Genomic DNA, 20,317 nt, shown 5'->3' on the forward strand with positions numbered 1-20,317 from the left:
TGTACAATTTATGTACATGATGCGGCGAGCACAATGATATTGCAGCGAGCACAATGATATTGCAGCGAACACAATGAGATTGCGGCAAGCACAATGCAATTGCTGTGAGCACAATGATATTGAGGAGAGCACAACGATATTGCAGTGAGGAAAATAATATTGCAGCGAACGCAATGATGTTGCAGTGAGCACAATGATATTGCAGTGATCACAATGAAATTGCGGTAAGCACAATGATATTGCGGCGAGCACAATGGTATTGAGGCGATCACAATGGTATTGCATCGAGCACAATGATTTTAATTGGATCTACCAATTAGGTCAGCTGCTGTTGATTCCTTGTTTTTAAATGTACGCAGCTCTCACAACATACAGAAATTAAAAGAGTAAAAATTGATGTTTAAAGTACTTCCTTTAATATGCACCATCCACAATAATATCCACTTTTGCAAAGTAATTCCAAAACAAAGTAAAATCCCAGAAATATACAATAGAAATAAAGTGTAAATAATAAAACTGTAGAGCTAGAGCTGGTAAAAGAAAAATAATGGCTGCTTATGCACTTGCACAGACCTGTACCCTTGCACAGGCAAACAACAACTGAGCAGAACAAAAGAAATCAGGACAAAAGGAAACAAAGGAGAAACAGCACACTGTGCACACTTGGCAAATAATATGTAAATGAGAATGCAAATAAGAAAGTAACAGAATAAATGAATATTCATAGGGCAGAAACTTCTAGAATAATAGGAACTAAAGTAATATAAAATAAATACATGCACTCTGCAGTAACATGGCTCCCTCAAGGACGTAAAGTAATTAAATTAACATTGAAGTCCTTGTAAATTATACATAAAAGTTCTTGTTCAAACATTATAACATAAGTTCTTCTCAACAAACAAAGTTCATTGTTTACAAAATACTCAAAAGTTCTAATGCATATCCAAGTAAAACGTTCATAAAAAAAATAAACAAAGTTCTTGATTCCATTTTCTCAGTACGCATCAAACGGTTGGCTCCCTGACTGGGATTGGACCACTTCAAGAATCACTAGCCACTAACAATATCAACTTGTGAATAGGTCGTTCGTAATGACCACTCTGATGACGAAGTTTGACCTTCCTTACGAGATCATCCTTGCTCTTCATCACTTCCACAATTCGACCAAGCTTCCAATCATTGCGTGGTGCATTTTCATCCTTGATGATAACTATGTCACCTACACAAAAATTTCTTCTAGTGACGTTCCATGTTTGTCTGGTTTGAAGAGTGGTGAGATACTCGTTACGCCACCGATGCCAAAACTGATTGGCCATAAACTGGACCCGCCGCCATCTCCTTCGGCAATATATATCACTTGCCTGGAATTCGCCTGGTGGTGGTAACAGAATATTTGACTTCATTGTCAATAAGTGATTCGGTGTGAGTGCTTCTGGAGCTGTAGGATCTGAAAGATTGTTTACAGTTAATGGACGTGAATTTACAATACTCTGTACCTCACACAAAAATGTGCGAAAAGTTTCATCACACAGATGATCTCCACAGCTATTCAATAACGGTGTCAACGCACTGCGCACAGTCCTTATTTGACGCTCCCATACGCCTCCCATGTGACTTGCTGAGGGAACATTAAGTATCCATCTGCATTGCCGGTCACGTAGAAAGTTTTGCACTTTAGAGAACTCGTTGATCGCCCCAACAAAATTTGTTCCCTGGTCCGATCGCATCTGGTAAACTGGACCTCTTATGCTTAAGAAACGTCGCAAGGCGTTTATGAATGAATTTGTTTCTAGTGAGTTGACTGATTCAAGGTGTATAGCCCTAGACGCCATACAAGTAAATAATACACCATATCTCTTGACTCGACTCCTTCTCTCTTTGATAATAAATGGGCCAAATAAATCAACTCCACAATATGTAAATGGAGGCGATTCCGACAGTCTATCCATAGGTAAGTCGGCCATTTTTTGGGCACCTAGTTGACCTCTGGATCGTCTACATGTCACACATTTCCGTAAGTATTGCGAGACAGCGGATACTGCGCCGATCAACCAGAAACCACCTTGTCTTAGACTGTTTAACGTGGCACTTCTGCCCATATGGTTTACTTTCTTGTGGTGGTGATCAACAAGAAGAGTCATTAAAGGTGAGTATTTTGGTATGATTATAGGATGTTTTATTTCCATAGGCATAGATGAATAATGTATTCGACCGCCAACTCTCAGAATTCCAGATTCATCTAGAATTGGATGTAATTTACACAAACGGGAATTCTTGAGTGCAAATTTCTTGCTTTTAGCCACATCTCGGTCCGGTAAGTCATCTTTAAAGTTTTGCAAAACATTAAATTCAGGTAAGTAATGTTCACATTGTACAGAACGAATGATTATTGTCTCTGCTACCTGCAAATCGTCAACAGTCGGTATGAAGTCTCCTGATAACTTGTTCATGATGCCATTGGTTTTAAGTTTGATTTTTGCTGCAGTCATTAATCTTGTCTTAAGGTTTAAAAGTCGAGCAATCACTATCTTTACCATTTTCCATTTGGAGAACTTCTTAATTACTCTACCAATCACATCATTCTGACTTGTAATTACAGCTGTGACAGCAAACGAGCGTTTAAATTCTGTGGAAACAAGTTTTGTTGCTTCCTCATCGACGGCATTTTGTCCCAAACATTTTAATTCACCATCCTGCTTCAGAAAATCCGGTCCACTGATCCACTTTGAAGTTGTGAGTAATTTGAGAGTTGTCAGCCCTCGGCTTGCCTCATCACTTGGGTTATCTAAAGAATTGATGTAGTGCCAATCATCAACATTAGTTTGGTCATGAATTTGTTGCACTCGATTACCAACAAACATTTGATACCGTGTAGCTACATTCTGTATGTACCCTAGTACAACTTTACTATCGGTCCAAAAGTAATCCTTTATTGGTACTTTAACATCCATCTCATTCTTCAGGATATGACTGACTCGAGCTGATACCACTGCTGCATTCAGCTCAAGGCGAGGTATCGTAATCTTCTTATTAGCAGGAGTTACTCTGGCCTTGCCAAGCAAAAAGGAGACAACTGCCTTCCCATCTCTATCAATTAATCGCAAGTACGAGCATTGACCGTACGCAGCTTCACTTGCATCTGAAAAATGATGGCATTCTGCGGTCATTGCTTTAAAATTGGTTGGTTTATAACAACGTGGTATGCTTAGTGTATTTAAGTTCTTTATGTCTTCGCACCATCTCTCCCATTTGCTCTGCTCTTCGGGACCCAAAGGATCGTCCCAATCGAGATTCTGTGCACAGACACTTTGCAGAACCATCTTCGCAACAATGAGGACAGGAGCGATAAATCCTAACGGATCGTAAATGGAGCATACGGTCTTGAGAACATTTCGTCTGGTAGGGAGATAATCATTTAGTTGCACCCTAAATTGGAACTCATCACTTTCGATGCACCACGATACGCCTAACACTCTTTCAATAGGTAGAGTGTCAGACTTCACATTGATGTTATATAATGACTTGCCTCGTTGTCCTTCTGGAATACAGCTGAGAACTTTCCTATCATTTGAGATCCATTTATGCAGTCTCAAACCGGCTTTAGCACATATACCTGTACTATTTTGTATTAAGCTTATTGCTTCATCAGCTGTAGACAGGGACTTTAAACCATCATCGACGTAGAAGTCATTCTTTATGAAGTTTGCTGCTTCTTTTCCATAGAATTTTTCGCCATCTTCAGCTGCTCTCTTCAAACCAAAATTAGAGCAACCTGGTGAGCTAGTTGCTCCGAACAGATGAACCATCATTCTATATTCAATTACTTCATTGTTTGGATTATTGTCTTTAAACCACAGGAACCGCAGCAGATCTCTATCCGCATTAGCAACAAAGAATTGATGAAACATCCCCTTGATGTCAGCCATTATTGCGACGTTCTCCTGTCTAAACCTCAGCAAAATTCCAAGTAGACTGTTAATTTGGTTCGGACCGGGCAACAAACGTTCATTCAATGATGTACCTTGATACATGGCAGAACAATCAAATACCACTCTAATTTGACCAGGTTTTTTTGGGTGATATATTCCCGTGTGTGGTACATAGTTTATTCTTCCGATAACAGGCTTTGTGTCTTTAGGAACTTCTTCAGCTACATCCGTCAGTACATCCTTCATGAAACCAAAATAATCTCTCATGAACTCTGGTTGCTTTGTAAATCGTTTCCTCAGACCGTTGAAGCGTTTAACAGCCAATGGTTTATTATCAGGAAGATTTACATTTGGTGAACGGAGTGGTAATGGCATCTCGTAATGTCCGTCACTTCTCTGACGAATATTATCACTCAGGATGTTCAGAAATCGTCTTTCGTCAACTGACATGGAAACGCCAACACTTCTATCTGAAAAATCAACTTCCATCATTTCTTTAATGTGAATTGGTGATATTATTTCTTTATGTTTAACAGTGTTAGTAATGTAGGAAACCAAACGATGAGACGTAACATCCTCCGGTTTACAAATGGTGCCAATTATTCCCCAGCCAAGTATAGATTGTTGAGCATATGGATGGTTTTCTTCACCAGCAATTATGTTCCGAGGTCGTAGTACACAGGGCACATTATTTCCTATTAACAAGGCAACTGGAACATCTTGCATATGAGGCACAATTTTATCAGCAATTTGTTTTAGGTGATCCCACTTGCTCGCTACCTCCGGTGTCGGTATCTGCGACCTTTTAGCTGGTATGCTGTCTCTCGTGTAGACGGCTGGTAGAGGTATTACTTCTTTCCTGTCAAAGCTTACTATTTCGAGATCAGCTACCCTCATACAATCTATTAAGGAACATGAAGCATGCATGGTAGAAAGTTTAAGTTGTGCGGGATGAGATTTTACACCCAGTTTACCAACCATATCTTCTTTAATAAAGCAGGTATTGCTTTGTGAGTCTAAGATACAGTAAACCAGTCTTTCGGATATACTACCTCTACCTCTAACCCATACCGGTAAAATCATAGAGTTGTCATTGCATACGGTTTCATCTCCGCATACCACAGTGCATTTGCCATCCACACTTGCTAGCTTGTCGAAGTGAAGACAGGATATATGTCCTTTGCTATTACAGTGATGGCATTTCACCTCAGTCTTGCAGTGCGCTGCAAAATGACCACCAGTACCACACCTAAAGCATAATTTTGATGCAAAGATAAATTTCTTCTTTGTATGCACTGGCTGAACTTTAAAGGAATCACATTTGTCTAATGAATGCGAGGACTTACAAAAGGGACATGTAGTACTAGTAGGTGCCTCACTCTTCTTTTGGTCTGTTTTGATGTTCTCAGTTTCCGTCGATACATCTGTCTTCAAAGTCAAATGGCTGGATTTTCTTGGTTTGTGGTCCTCCTTTGCATAACGAGAAGAATCCTTCATCTGTCTCGTAGCTTCCAGCATAGGAAGATTAGCTTCTTCTGCCTTATTTGTCAAAAAGACAGCAAATTGCGCAAAGGATGGACTTATTTGATTTTTTTGACATGAAGCTACTATCCCTCTCCATTTGGTCTCAATGTAAACTGGCAACTTATTAAGAATCTTACAATTCTCCGCAGAATAGTTAAGTATGCCTAAATCTGGGATTGTGGCCTGAGCAGTTACAATTTCATTTATGTAGTCAGAAAAGTCGCGTAATCCTATGTGATCTCTTCCATTAATCTTGGGCCAGGAATCCAACTTCTTCAGGAACGCCTGTGCTAAAACGGAGCTGTGACCATACCTATTGCGCAACTCTTGCCTAGCCTTCAAGTACGCATTTTCCGTTCCAAGTAACAAGTAGTTCTCCACCAAACTCTTTGGTTTACCATCCAGATGTTGTCTCAGCAGATACAATTTTTCATTAACTGAGACCGCCTTACATTCTATCAAGGAAGAGAATGCTGCTTCCCACGTAGGAAACTTCAGTGGGTTTCCATCAAATTTCTCCACTACAACAGGCGGTAGCTTAAATGAATCGGTAAGTTGACGTAAAATGTTAGTGTCATAAATGGATACTAGATCTGGTCGCACATCAGCTGCAGGCACACCTACAGTAGACGACTGAATAGATACTACAGGTACACTCTTAGATGATGATATAGAAGTTGTGTTAATTGATGAAGTATATAGATGCGTCGAAGGTGTACTGCCAGATGACACACACACCGGAACAGGTAGGTAAGTCATTGGTACATTCACTGGTGCTGCACTAAATGGCACGTAAGTACTAGGTACTCCTGACGACGCACAGATTGGAACGTAATTTGATGTGGGCTGTATACTCACTGATGCTGTACAAACTGGTAAGTAATTCACAGGTACACCAACTGACGACGCACTAGTAACGTAAGTTGATGTCGCACACACAGGCACGTAGGTAGAGGTGTAAACTGGAACGTACAGTGATGGTACATTAGTATAAATTGAAGTTGCAGGAACTGTGTACGTCTGAGAAGCTGTACAATTAATATTAAAGTTAGTTGCAGGCATTGCATTAGAAGCACTAATATTTGGGACCCTGGTAACAGTAGTGTTGCGTACATCTGCAAATGATAATGGTTGATTAATGTTAGTGGAAATAATATGGGTGGAAGTGTCTATTGCCGACTTTGCAATATAAGTAGAAGTGGCAGAGGTACGTACAGTCACACTCGTGGTTGTAGATACATTTGAGGAAGGAATAGTAAATTGAGCTGATTCTGCAACAGATTTAGATCTTGCCACAACTGCCGTTGGTTCACCAACCGCCTTTGGTAGATCATCAAGGAATTTCTGCAACCCAAGAGGAATGTAATCATCGTCATCGCCACTTAGCAATGCCTGTGAGTCATCACTCACTACATCATCCTCACGCAAGACATCTATTCTAGCTTCCATCTTTGCTAACTCCTTCTGTTGCTCAATCAAAGTAGTCTCAAACTCAATTTCTAACATCTTCTCCTCCATCTTAAATTTATGTTCTGCCGCTTCACGTTCAACCTTAAGTTTATGTTCCTTAAGTTTGTGTTCCATTCCACTAAATTCTAATTCAGCTTTCAATTCTGCCCTTTTGGCTTCTTCGAGAACTCTTAAGTGTTCCCTTTTTGCACTAGACGAAGACCTCCGGGTAGTAGAAGAAGAATTAGATGAATGTTTCGACTTCCGAGACGAATGTCTTGAGGAATTAGAGTGATGTGAAGAATGTTGTGTTGAGTGCCTAGAGGAATTACTTTTCACTGAACGACATGGTTTCACACTAGCTTGTACATTACCAGATGTATCTACACCTAGATTCTCAGCTTCGGCAACTTGACCTCGTCGATGCAGATCTTTTGTCACTTCATTATGCGACAACTGCAACATCTTAGTGTATTCTTCTCTTTCAACAACATTCAAAAGTGGACAGAGCTCTGAGTATACTTCACGCAGTATTATCTCCTGGTCTACCATGTCACTTAGGACACCCTCATTTGGTTCCACGGCATCACTCACGGCGTCTATGAGTCTGTGCAGCCGCTTTCTTTCTCTAGTAAATGCCTTAATTTTCACCTCACGGTTATATTCTAGACCCTTCTCGGTCAATGTTCTTCCTCTTTTCTCCATAATTATTACTATATAAGTATTTTTCTTTTACTTTAATTGGATCTACCAATTAGGTCAGCTGCTGTTGATTCCTTGTTTTTAAATGTACGCAGCTCTCACAACATACAGAAATTAAAAGAGTAAAAATTGATGTTTAAAGTACTTCCTTTAATATGCACCATCCACAATAATATCCACTTTTGCAAAGTAATTCCAAAACAAAGTAAAATCCCAGAAATATACAATAGAAATAAAGTGTAAATAATAAAACTGTAGAGCTAGAGCTGGTAAAAGAAAAATAATGGCTGCTTATGCACTTGCACAGACCTGTACCCTTGCACAGGCAAACAACAACTGAGCAGAACAAAAGAAATCAGGACAAAAGGAAACAAAGGAGAAACAGCACACTGTGCACACTTGGCAAATAATATGTAAATGAGAATGCAAATAAGAAAGTAACAGAATAAATGAATATTCATAGGGCAGAAACTTCTAGAATAATAGGAACTAAAGTAATATAAAATAAATACATGCACTCTGCAGTAACAATGATATTGAAGCGATCACAATGGTATTGCAGTGAGGACAATGATATTGCGGCAATCACAATGGAATTGCAGCGAGCACAATGATATTGCAGCGATCACAATGGTATTGCAGCGAGCACAATATATTGAAGCGATCACATTGGTATTGCAGCGAGCACAATGGTATTGCAGCGACTGTACTCATCAATACACATTTTTTCTTTAGAAATTCTATACTATCCAAGTGGGATCGAAAATGGTGATGAAGAATTGCTCTCCGTAGGACCACTGGGAGAATTACTGTCCAGAAATTTTAATCCTCAGTTTGGCTTTCCTTATGGACATAATTTCCTACCGATTGTTTATGTAAGTTAAAGATAGAACTAAAGGAACATGTCAAAATTATCATACTGCAGTCACTGCAGTAACCACATTTGTTATTCTCTTTAACCTGTGAAGAAATTATATAGCAACTTTTTTTGTGGATGTTATATTACACAAATAAAGCAGATACGTCACTCCACTCCATTTTATGTAGATCAGCTTCTGTATTATGTTTGTCTTCAATAGGATTGAATTCACTTTTCTATCCTTCAAAAATTACCTAAATACTATACAACACCAATGTTTCAGTTCACAGAAAATGGAATATTTGTGCTAGTAAATGATGATGAGGAAAAGATGAGTTATCCAAGACCCTCATCTACTCAGTTTCAAAGTTTTGACCTGCGAAACATAATTTCTGTGTTTTGGACAGATGGAGACCTGAGTAGTGACATTGGAAATGTTTTCTTTCGGGTATGATGATTATTTCTTATTTATATATGTCACACCACTTTCAAAGAAAGAGTAAAGAAGTTACAGTAGTTAAAAACAGTATGTCACTGTAATGGCAAAACATCTTAACTCCCAGACGCAAAGCTAGAATACTGAGATGTAAAACTAACGAAATAAGGAGTGTGTCTTTGATTAACATTGGTTCGCACTAAATGTGTTTTTTATTCAGTTGATCAATGGCCAAGCAACAGTTCGAATAATTTATTCTTTGTGATTGGTCAAATTTCCTCCATTGCACTTACGTCCTTGCGTTGCATCCTGGTCATCGCAATATGAAATCTACCTATTTATATTATGGATTAATTACGTTTTGTTGCCTTTATTATCAACAGGAATACACAACTGACACGACAGAAGAGATGACTTTCATTGACACTGTAAAGCAAAGACTAATAGATCTGTATCAAGGTGTTGTTCCATCAAGCTTTTCTCCAACCTGGGTATTAAAGGTCACATGGGTAGACATACCTCAAAGACCAGTTAGTACCAGTAATGATCATGTAAGTAATAATTCTTCTAGTTTTCATATTGTCAAACATTCTGAATGTTACCTTTAACATACCTGGTTGGTCCGTGGCCAGATTATAATGGTTATTATATGTTATAATTGGCTTGTAAGAGTAAATTGGGTCTTCGTCAATGGTATTATTGGTCCAAACTTTGATTTTAAGCACTTTGTGACATTACTAAATTGTTAATAATATGATGTTGATTATTTTATTAGTATATAATATATCATTTTGTTGCATCATTTCTTTTTATAGCGAAATACCTTCCAGGCTATTCTTTTGACCGATGGTCAATATAGTTTTGCCATGTTCTTCTTTGAAGAGAGACAGATGAGATGGGACAGAGCACTAGAGACACCTGCTGATGCTATAATTGGCTACAACATTCCTTTCTTTGAAACCGTTGACTTCCAAACACAGGCTCCTCTTTCTAGCAATCCTTATAGACCTGATGAGGTCGATGGTAATACTGGAAGAAAGGGCCAATATGCTGTCCGATTAGAAGCAAATACAGATGACACTGTAAACCCAAGGAAGCGTTGTATAACCTGGTATGAAGAGGATAAGGCGTCAAACTATGTTTACCCCGGAAATCAAGGAACGTGTCCCTGTGGGCTTCTACTGGCCGCGTTAGATGGCAGATATCGATTTGTTTCTCAAATATCACTGAATCCTTTTGGCCGTGGTAGAGGAACAAATATAAACACCCTATTGGGAAACAGAGGAATCTCTTCTGAATTGTTTTCACTTGTTGTGACTCTTCTAAATAATGGTAAGATGTATACTAATATACCACTGTATGTTATTACCCACTGTAGAGTTATACTATACTACTATACAATCAGAACAAGTACCAAGAAACTGGAATGTCAGGACATAAGTTCTAGTGTCAGACCCACAGATTTCATCAACCTTAAGAAACATCCTTCTACTGCAGTTACTGCAGTAACTACAGTTTTTTCTGCAATAAAGGATGATTTTAGTTGGTTTCAATGTTACAATATGCTACCATAAACAATGATTTACTCCTAAAACAAAGAAGAGGAAATAAAGTGTACAGTAGTTACTACAGTAGTTACTAATGCATCTTGATTATATTATCATTTCACATTGATTGTTTGTCTACAATGCCATGTAGGTAAAATTAATTAATAAAACTATGTACAGAACAGAAGGGGTAAATAAAATAAATAAATATAAAACACATTTTAAAATAAATAGGAGAATGAAGCAGAAACAAATTGGTTTTAAGAGTTGAACAATAGGTGCATTAGAATTTCTTCTTGTATTTCAATTATAATTTATTTTATTTCAGCATTGGGCAGTTATATCTGTCTACAAAGCTCAACTTTCAACCGTGACCTGTCTGGGACTGAATGTTGTTATAGGTTGAATGGATTTTCCCTGATAGAAGGTTATCAAGGACTTGGGTTTACAAGCTATGCATTCCGCTACGGTTACACATTTGGAAGATTCTTTTTGGTAAATCAGTACATCGATCATGTGGGTAAGACATTATAATAGATTTTCTCTAGGGGGTAATGGTTATTTAAAGACACTCTCCTACATTTTTAATTTAACGTCACAACCTTTGAAAATTGTAAAAATGAAAACTATATACAAGGAACTTTATTTGTCTCTTTGTAAAAATACAAAGAAAGGTTGACAGAAATTCCGATTAAAAATACAGTACATAAACTTTAAAATATAGTTCATTATCATTCATTAAAACTAGTAAATTAACTTACGTGTCAAGACAGTTTCGTCAAGCTGTCAGCTAGACTTCATCAATTGCATGTTATGATGCCGATTGGACTCCTTTCCAAACAGAGGAAAATGTTTTCACTATACAGAAACTGACTAAAAAATATTTTAAAAAAAAAATTAAAATCATAAGGTTACATTCTACAGACACTGGTGTTTAAAATAATAAATATAGTTTGACATAAAATATGGGCCTATTGTGATAGTTTTATTTGGACTTTAAATCATTAAAGAAAAGAATAAGAAAAAATAAGTTAAATCTTATAGTAAGCAGCCTGCTACAATGCCACCGTGCATCACGGACAGATTGATATTTTCGTTTTGCTTCTGTGATTTTAAATGTTTTAAAGTAATATATACATTATTTTTTTAAAAAGTCAAAAATAGAGATAGTGTCTGAAGCTCTGTCCACACTATCAAACTAGTTTGAAAAAAAAACTGTAATATGCCCAAATATGATAGTAATATGACATAATCATGTCCATATATGGGCGGCACATCACATTTTTTGTCACATAAAGTTTGATAGGGTAGACAGAGCTTAAGATAAAGTAATTTTGAACCGAGACTAGTGGTGATTTTACTGCACTATTTTATTTCAGAAAATGATATTATGCCTCAATACTACTGTTGCTATGAATCAAGAGATAATGATCTATGTGGATTGTATTTTGAACGAAGACCAGCAGTCACCTGTGATAACTATACCCCTCCATTCCTTGGTAAGTAATTTCTGATTTGTCATGGCCTACAATCTCCACAATAATGTGTTTTCGCTTGTCACCTAGTCCTAGAAACCACCAAACTATGTTGAGGAATAATTCGAGGAAGCAGGCAGAGACCCCTGGTTTAGGAAATCTAAGTGGCCCTCTAAGTTCCAACGCCGGAGGCCTCGGATGTTTATAGCCTTTTCTTTTAATAGGTTTTTTTTCCTCTAGACACTGCACATTTAATATCTATATTTGGGTAAAATTGAGAGAAAACAGCCATTTTAGTTAACTGTATATGAAAGCAATTTTTTCCGTTTTTCAGATGATTGATTGGGAAGTACATCAAGCAAAAATAAAGTCTGTTCTAATTTTGTTTAGGTCAAACCGTAGTTTGACCGGGCTAATGTTAACACATGTTTATAATAAAGAACAGTATAGTTACAAACAAGATTATTATTGCATCATTCACTAAGCGCATTTGTGTTTAAGATACTCTATAACACAAAATTAAGGGATCATTATAGAGGGCATATGTATGAATTGCTCATCACACAACACTCTTTATTCCAGCTTGGTTGTTCGGTGATCCACATATAACAACCCTCGATGGACTACAATACACGTTTAATGGTAAAGGAGAGTTTCTTTGCGTCGATGTTGCCAATGGAATGTTCCAATTGCAATGCCGAATGTCTGATGTTATCTCAGACCCAAATTCCCAAGCTACAATATTCAGTGCCTTTGTTGGTACACACACTGGTGGAGAAAGTAACACCTTCGTAAGTAAAACCAACTGGTGTCTTAGCATCTTCTGACTACATTTTCGAAGGCCTTTATAGTAATGTTACAATCTTTGTTAACAGTAATAATAAGTTTATAACATGATCATTTTAATATAAGAGTTTTAATCATTAACTATTAATTGTTTTATATTATTGTCTCCGCCTAATTTTATGGAATATAATTATGATGGATGGATTGTAAATATTTCTTTTCTAATCCTCTTTATTATATTAGTTACAAAGTATTTTGAATAACATCAATCAATTTAAATATGATCAATTTCAAGGTACAATTTACGCTGAATGCTGATGGAACAGACATTGAATTATTGGTGAATGGCACAATTCAACTTTCAATTGACGATATCAGAGAAGGTAATTTTTTAAGTATTTTTAATTTGTTTTCATAAGTATTTTTAATTTGTTTTTATAAGTATTTTAATTTGTTTTTTTATAAGTATTTTTAATTTGTTTTTATAAGTATTTTTAATTTGTTTTTATAAGTATTTATAATTTGTTTTTATAAATATTTTAATTTGTTTTTATAAGTATTTTAAAGTTGTTTTCGTATAAAGTATTTTATTTTGTTTTTATAAGTATTTTAAATTTGTTTTTGTAAGTATTTTTATTTTGTTTTAATAAGTATTTTTAATTTGTTTTTATAAGTATTTTTAATTTGTTCTTATAAGTATTTTTAATTTGTTTTTATAAGTATGTTTAACTTGTTTTTATAAGTATTTTTAATTTGTTTTTATAAGTATTTTAAAGTTGTTTTCGTATAAAGTATTTTATTTTGTTTTTATAAGTATTTTAAATTTGTTTTTGTAAGTATTTTTAATTTGTTCTTATAAGTATTTTTAATTTGTTTTTATAAGTATTTTTAATTTGTTTTCGTATAAAGTATTTTAATTTGTTTTTATAATTATGTTTAACTTGTTTTTATAAGTATTTTTAATTTGTTTTTATAAGTATTTTAATTTGTTTTTATAAATATTTTAAATTTGTTTTTATAAGTATTTTTAATTTGCTTTTATATGTATTTGTTGGGTATTTTTAATTTGTTTAAATATCTTATTATCTTGGCAAAGAGGACAATTTTCTTATATTTTTAAAAACATGATGAATAAAATTAATTATTTCTATGTCCTCTCCTGAAAACTCACCTATTTCAATAGTTATTCTTTTCATGTTGCACTGTGAGACCCCGGTAAAGAGCGCTTTATAAATGCTCGATATTATTATTGTTATTGTTGCTGCTGCTGCTACTGTTACTGTTATTGTGATGTCTACTTTATTTAGGTTACACGCCTTCAGAAGATCCAGGATTCTCTATTTCTTATAATGAAGAGAAAATAGGTTTGGTGGCTGTAAACCGTACGTACGCTACATGGAGCACAGACTTATCTTTTGGAGTGGCAGTTAATCAACAGATGCTGGATATTGTATTTAATTTTGATGAAAATTACAAAACCCAAACATCAGGATTGTTTGGTAAGGAAAACAGTTTAAACTATTAATTTAAATAATTGATTTTATCTTATAATGATAAAAAGTTTGCTCTACACCACGTATATATAGTTCTGAAAAGAACGTTTCGATCGATATACATCGTCTTTAGGAAACTAGGACTATAAGTGAAATTGGGTGGGACTGGTGTGAAAGCTAGAAACAATAGCAATGTTCACAGGCTGGAGAGGGTTTTTTTTTTCTTTTTTTTACCATAAACAAAGTCTTATTACAAGTCTTTGGGAGTAGAGTTGTAATTTTGTTCTTAGACAACATCCTGACATGTGACGTGACTTGAACCCAGGACCGTTGGAGTGGTAGCCAAGCATCATAACCACCAAGCCACAACTTCACTCATATGTGCATTCAGTATCAAACAGTAAATACATTCACAAGCCTTCATTGTAAAACACATTATAATTTATAACAATTTATAATTTTGTATATGCACCACTGTTTTTTTTGTTTGTTTTTTTCCAGGTGTTTGGAATGGTCTACTAAGTGATGAAGTCTGTACACGCTATGGCAACAATTGTCTTAATGCAACCAACAGAAATTTGACAGAGTCAGAGATATTTGATTACGCCATAACTTGTAAGTTTACTGTACATTAATAACCTGTGATTCACAACAAAGTTTCTGTTGTCTTTCTTTTACTTTATATTGCCTTAATATAATAAACAAATATTGACTGTGCTGAGAGGCATGGTTCAAAATATTAATGATCTGGAGCATTTTTAATTTAAAGTTAATGACTTTATAAATATTACAAAGTTTATTGTTCATGTTTGTGTTGTCAATACATCATTAATTTAAAGTTAATAAATGTGAATGTTTTCCCAGGGAATATAACAGAAGACGAGTCCGCATTTGTTTATCCGGATGGACAAAGTTTTGCAGATTTCAATGATCCCGATTTTCAACCAGTGTTTTTAGATGTTCTACAATCTAACGCAGATCCTGCCTTTTTGCAACAAGCAGAAGACACGTGTGAGGGCAATAAAGAATGTTTGTTTGATGCCTTAGCAACGCAAAATCTTGCAATTGGTATGAGCACTAGAAATACTGAAGAAACCAACCTACAGGATCAAACCACATTAGGTATAATATATACATTTTTTCCTGTTTTGGGTGACTTTTCGTTTTCAAAGTTTCAAACATTTAGAATATTTTACCATATAAATTATATTTTTTGAAAGCTTGGAATAACAATAAAACATGATAAAATCATCATGACGTTCAACTACTTTCTCAAATCAAACAATCTTAAACTTTGAAAATTTAAGAATAATAAATAAGAATAAATAATAATTTATTTACTATGTATGTACTTGTTTACTATTATTTATGTGAAGTCATTTCTAAGCTTGAATTTAGATGTTTACATCTTTACCGTTACATGTATATAAACAAACTTACCTTATGTAATATTTAAATAGTCAAAATAAATGTTGATTGATACATATATTTTGTTTGATGATGATGATGAATAAAAGTGATATTGGTGCATATGTACAGTATGATGATGATTATGTATGATTTCTTTTATTCAGAAAATATACCACCAGTATTAAATTCTGTCGACGACATGAGCAGTTATTCAGTTTTACAAAACAATAACAAGCTGTATGTATTATTAAACCGAACGGTGCGACTACAGGTTTCTGCAAGTGATGAAAATGATGATATTTTGACGTACTCAACACAAATGGAATACCCTGAAATTCAGATTGATAACTCAAGTAATATATATATATATATATACTATTGCACTTGCACTGATGAATGGCTAGTGTTGCCCGAAAGCTCTGCTAACTTTTCTGGCTGTTTTACTTATCGTTTTGATTTAGTTTTTCGCTTTTTTTTGTATCTCCATTGAGATCCAGCCACTGATACCCACAGCATTGTCATTTTTTCAGTAATTTGCCTTTGGATTTATATACTATTATATATATATATATATATATAATATATGTATATATAATAGTATACTTAAATATACTTTTATATATTTATTTACTTATATATACTTGTATATACTTATGCTTGTATATACTTCTATCTATAATATGTATTAATAGCATCAGTAATTGTAAATTTTGTATGCACTAAAAGGAATTACAAGATGCAAAATCCCACTTAAACTTTTGTTTAAAGCAAAAATATTTTATTCCTCTGCTTTTATATCTAAAGCCCCTTTTATACTAGAATGTAGGTTGTATATTATCAGTGAAATTGGTGGCGCATGCTTAAAAACTTAAGCCTAATTTGTTGGCTTTCTAACTTTTGAAATATAATAATTTACGAATTATTTAACTGACGAATCATAATTTAAAGAACCAGAAGCCCATTGTCAGACAACAGGTTTTTGATGGAATTTTGTCGTTTTTTTTTTTGCGTAAGACCACAATGGAAATGAAGTTTTTTGTGCTACCCTGAATTCATTCCTGTACTGTTTTTTAATGTTATTTTGTTTTGAATTTGAATAAAGAAATGAAATGAAATAAGTGAATTACTTGATCAAAACTTCAAAATATCCTATTCAATGTTTGATTTTATACATATTTATTTGTTAATGTTTTGAGGGATCAACACTTTTTATTTAAATTTATAATCTATTTGTTGTTGTTTAACCAGCTGGATTGTTTACCTGGACACCAACTACTTTTGATAATGTAAACATCACGATTGAAGTCAGTGATGGCGCACAAAGCGTCAGCATCACAATGGAAGTGTACCTGTGTGGCTGCGTTAACGGCGGACAATGTGATTTTAACAATCTAGTCGAGGGATCCGATATCAATAATGACAAGTTTGCGGTATGATATTATATTTTGGCATATTACAAAAGAACATTTTATATTGATACACTTCTGTTCTATATATATTTAGTAATCATTGTAATCTTTATTGTAACATTCGAAAAGTATAAAAATGTGATACCCAACTGAAGACTTTTCTTTGAAAATTTAACAGTTTCCTTTTTCCTTCAGTTTATGTACAGTGCATAGAGAGCCTGCATATAAAGCATAAACAATTATTTTATTTTTATAACACACCTGATTATATTCCTATAAGTTGATTATTTAATTATTCATACTTTGAGAAGTTATTGTTTTTTTTTTATTATTGTATATATTTTTATGTTACTTATGTTAAGACGATATGAATGAAATGAATATCTTATTTTATGAAAGCTTGAGTGCTCTATTTAACTCTGCTTCGCCTCGTTAAATATAATAATTTTTCAACTCATGAAATATTCTCATATTCATTATTTGTAAAATGTATACATCACTCTTCTACTGATGAATTTGTGAAGGGCTAGTGTTGCCCGAAAGCTCTGCTAACTTTTCTGGCTGTTTTACTTTATCGTTTTGATTTAGCTTTTCGCTTTTTTTTGTATCCATTGAGATCCAGCCACTGATACCCACAGCATTGTCATTTTTCAGTAATTTGCCTTTGGATTTATATATATATATGTTTTGTTTGCCTTTGTCTGTTTTTTTTGGCGTCCCTGACACAAGCATTTGCTTTATTGGTGACGCCACCATTTTGGAAATAAATGTTAATATTGATTGATCGATGCAGGTTGTGCAATGTATCTGTTCAGCTGCGTGGACAGGATTTGATTGTTCTATTGATTACGATGCATGTATGGATGAACCGTGCCACCCTGGGGTCATTTGCCAGGACAACCTTGCTCCAGAAGTAAATGCAACATGTGCAGACTGCCCCAGCGGATTGCTAGGCGATGGCTTTAAGTGTTACGGTATGTTGGCATTGTATATTATTATATATAATATTATGATATATATTTATAATATTATTTTTTATATAAAATGAAAATAAGGAAATTTAGGACATGCTGTTTTAGAACCTAAACATGTACACTGTGTTATGAGAAGTACCTCCCTCTATACAGGTATGTCACTTTGACTACAAGATTGACATCCCAATATTTTTACACTCAAATCAAATATTTAGTTGTTCCATATATAAAAATGTGTACATGGAAAAATTGTTTTCCTCGACAGAAATATGGTAAAACAAACAAAACATACATTGGATAAAATTACCATTTTACAAAAAAGATTCATTATGTACAAGTACAATTATGCTAGGCCTATATCCCGTTAGTCAAACATCCCTTTAAATACCAAAGTCTGTTTTTATCAATATCTGTATAGTGGAGTTGGCTACCAATCCAAGTGTCAACTGATACCGACCTGTCATATGTCAGGATTTTTTCTAATGACAATACAACTCCACTCCCAAACGACTTGTAATACGACTTTGTAGAGTATCTTTTGTATATGTTTGTCTTGTGAACAGGTTTGCTACCTTTCAGAAGGATAGTGTTTGCTTATGGTTATCCTTGGCAATTTGCCTAAATATACAAACAAAACAACACAAAACTATTTTAATTACACATGTTTTTTTTATATATAGATTATGATGAATGTGCAGCAGGTCAAGACCAGGTAGAAGGCGTCAACTTCTGCGAACATCCAGAACTGTGTGTAAACACTCTTCAAAGTTACACATGTAACTGTAGATCTGGGTTTGAACTTCATCCTAATCTAAAGGATTGTTTAGGTATCCACTTTGATTTTATTTATAACATTTATTTACAGCGCACCTAACTATGATTAATACAGACCTCTCCTGATATTTATAATAAGATCTAGATAAAGAAAGAGGATAGAAAACATATTAATCGGTCCGTATGATTTTTATAACCAATTCATACATTGTTGAATAAGTGAAATAATAAGTTAGTACCGTATATTCTGCTTTGACTTTCTGGAAACTACCCATGTTTATTATTTTTAATAATAATTTAGATTTTTAATAGTACCCTTGATATTTTGAAATATGTTAGACAATAGAAAAAAAATAGAAAAAGAACTCTGGAAGGTCTCTTAATGTTATATAAATGCGCTATATATAATGTTTTACATACTTATACTTGGCCATTTGACAACAATAATTCCTCTTTCTTTCTGCAGACATAGACGAATGTGATAGAAATGTAGATGATTGTGATTCTAATGCCATGTGTGAGAATTCCGTTGGAGGCTTTAATTGTTCATGTAATGTTGGCTACAGTGGGGATGGTATATCTTGTGAAGGTATGACATTATATACATGTACAATAATGAAGCCATCACAGTTTAATATCACCAAACATCAGAAAATGTAAAAAAATGTATTTTTTTTTTCGGAAGGGGTGCCTATTAATTAGTTAGGTTATTAATCCAATAAATAAAAAATTAATAGATATATGACTATTTTGGGAGTTTTGGGTTGTTTTTTTTTCTGTTGACCAGACTCATGGAAATGTTAGGCAACTTCTTTAGCTAAACAGTTTTTTCAAGTTTGCAATAATGTGAATATTGAATTTGGTAACGTCATAAACCATCCCAGTGTCCAATTAAGGGTGTTGAGGTAGTTTAATATATCCACAACTTATAGATTGAGTTCAGACTTACAAAAGACCCAAACAAGTTTGGATTAATGCTAGATGATTTTATTCCGTTATTTCATCTTTTCTATTGGTCGAATGCATGGAAGAGTGAAATTATAATTTCACTTTTCCCTGGTTGTATGTCATTGGTTGTTAAAGTGCGTCAAAATTATATGTCGATTTATGTACTTTTTATATGTATGTAAAATGTATTTTTATATACAGATATAAATGAATGCCAAACCGGAAGTTTTCCTTGTGACCTCAATGCAGATTGTAACAACGTTGTAGGTTCATTTTCTTGTGCTTGTCGAGATGGATTCTTAGGAAATGGAATGGCTTGTGACGGTAAGTGTTTTTTTTGTACTTGGAGTTGTGGCGTGGAAATGATGCTTGGCTACCAATCCAAGGGTCCTGGTTCAAGTCCTGTCGTATGTCAGGTTTTTTCTAATAACAAAATTCAACTTCACTCCCAAATACTTGTAATAAGACTTTATTTATGTAGATCTTGTATATATGTTTGCCTTGTGAACGGGATTGCCATGACGAGGCAAAGATCCTTTAAATATAATTATTAAATATAAAATATGACATTCTCTGTGAGTGGTAAAAATTGAAAATTCCAG

General features: G+C 34.4%; 2 protein-coding genes across 2 annotated transcripts in view; one reads left to right on the forward strand and one right to left on the reverse strand.

Moving 5' to 3' along the window:
• Positions 1-1,040: 1,040 nt before the first annotated feature.
• On the reverse strand, positions 1,041-7,607 carry LOC144835486 (uncharacterized). Its single transcript, XM_078690574.1, has one exon. It carries the CDS (start codon positions 7,605-7,607, stop codon positions 1,041-1,043), a length of 6,567 nt encoding a protein of 2,188 aa, XP_078546700.1.
• Positions 7,608-8,293: 686 nt separating this feature from the next.
• LOC144835493 (uncharacterized) overlaps positions 8,294-20,317 on the forward strand; it is a 32,451-nt gene continuing 20,427 nt past the window's right edge. The window contains exons 1-17 of the mRNA XM_078690579.1: positions 8,294-8,479; positions 8,747-8,911; positions 9,283-9,450; positions 9,715-10,231; positions 10,775-10,966; positions 11,826-11,945; positions 12,504-12,712; positions 13,003-13,090; positions 14,015-14,206; positions 14,702-14,815; positions 15,065-15,322; positions 15,775-15,963; positions 16,859-17,040; positions 17,813-17,993; positions 18,674-18,820; positions 19,234-19,356; positions 19,917-20,039. Of these exons, the coding sequence (XP_078546705.1) occupies positions 8,294-8,479; positions 8,747-8,911; positions 9,283-9,450; positions 9,715-10,231; positions 10,775-10,966; positions 11,826-11,945; positions 12,504-12,712; positions 13,003-13,090; positions 14,015-14,206; positions 14,702-14,815; positions 15,065-15,322; positions 15,775-15,963; positions 16,859-17,040; positions 17,813-17,993; positions 18,674-18,820; positions 19,234-19,356; positions 19,917-20,039 (3,154 nt within the window). The remainder of the gene's footprint in view (positions 8,480-8,746; positions 8,912-9,282; positions 9,451-9,714; positions 10,232-10,774; positions 10,967-11,825; positions 11,946-12,503; positions 12,713-13,002; positions 13,091-14,014; positions 14,207-14,701; positions 14,816-15,064; positions 15,323-15,774; positions 15,964-16,858; positions 17,041-17,812; positions 17,994-18,673; positions 18,821-19,233; positions 19,357-19,916; positions 20,040-20,317) is intronic.

The sequence above is a fragment of the Antedon bifida genome, chromosome 1, assembly GCF_963402885.1.
Source record: "Antedon bifida chromosome 1, ecAntBifi1.1, whole genome shotgun sequence".
Classification (NCBI taxonomy): Eukaryota; Metazoa; Echinodermata; class Crinoidea; order Comatulida; family Antedonidae; genus Antedon; species Antedon bifida.

Coding starts and splice junctions, on each gene's coding strand:
- LOC144835486 (XM_078690574.1), bottom strand. CDS start 7,607: ATGGAGAAAAGAGGAAGAACATTGACCGAGAAGGGTCTAGAATATAAC.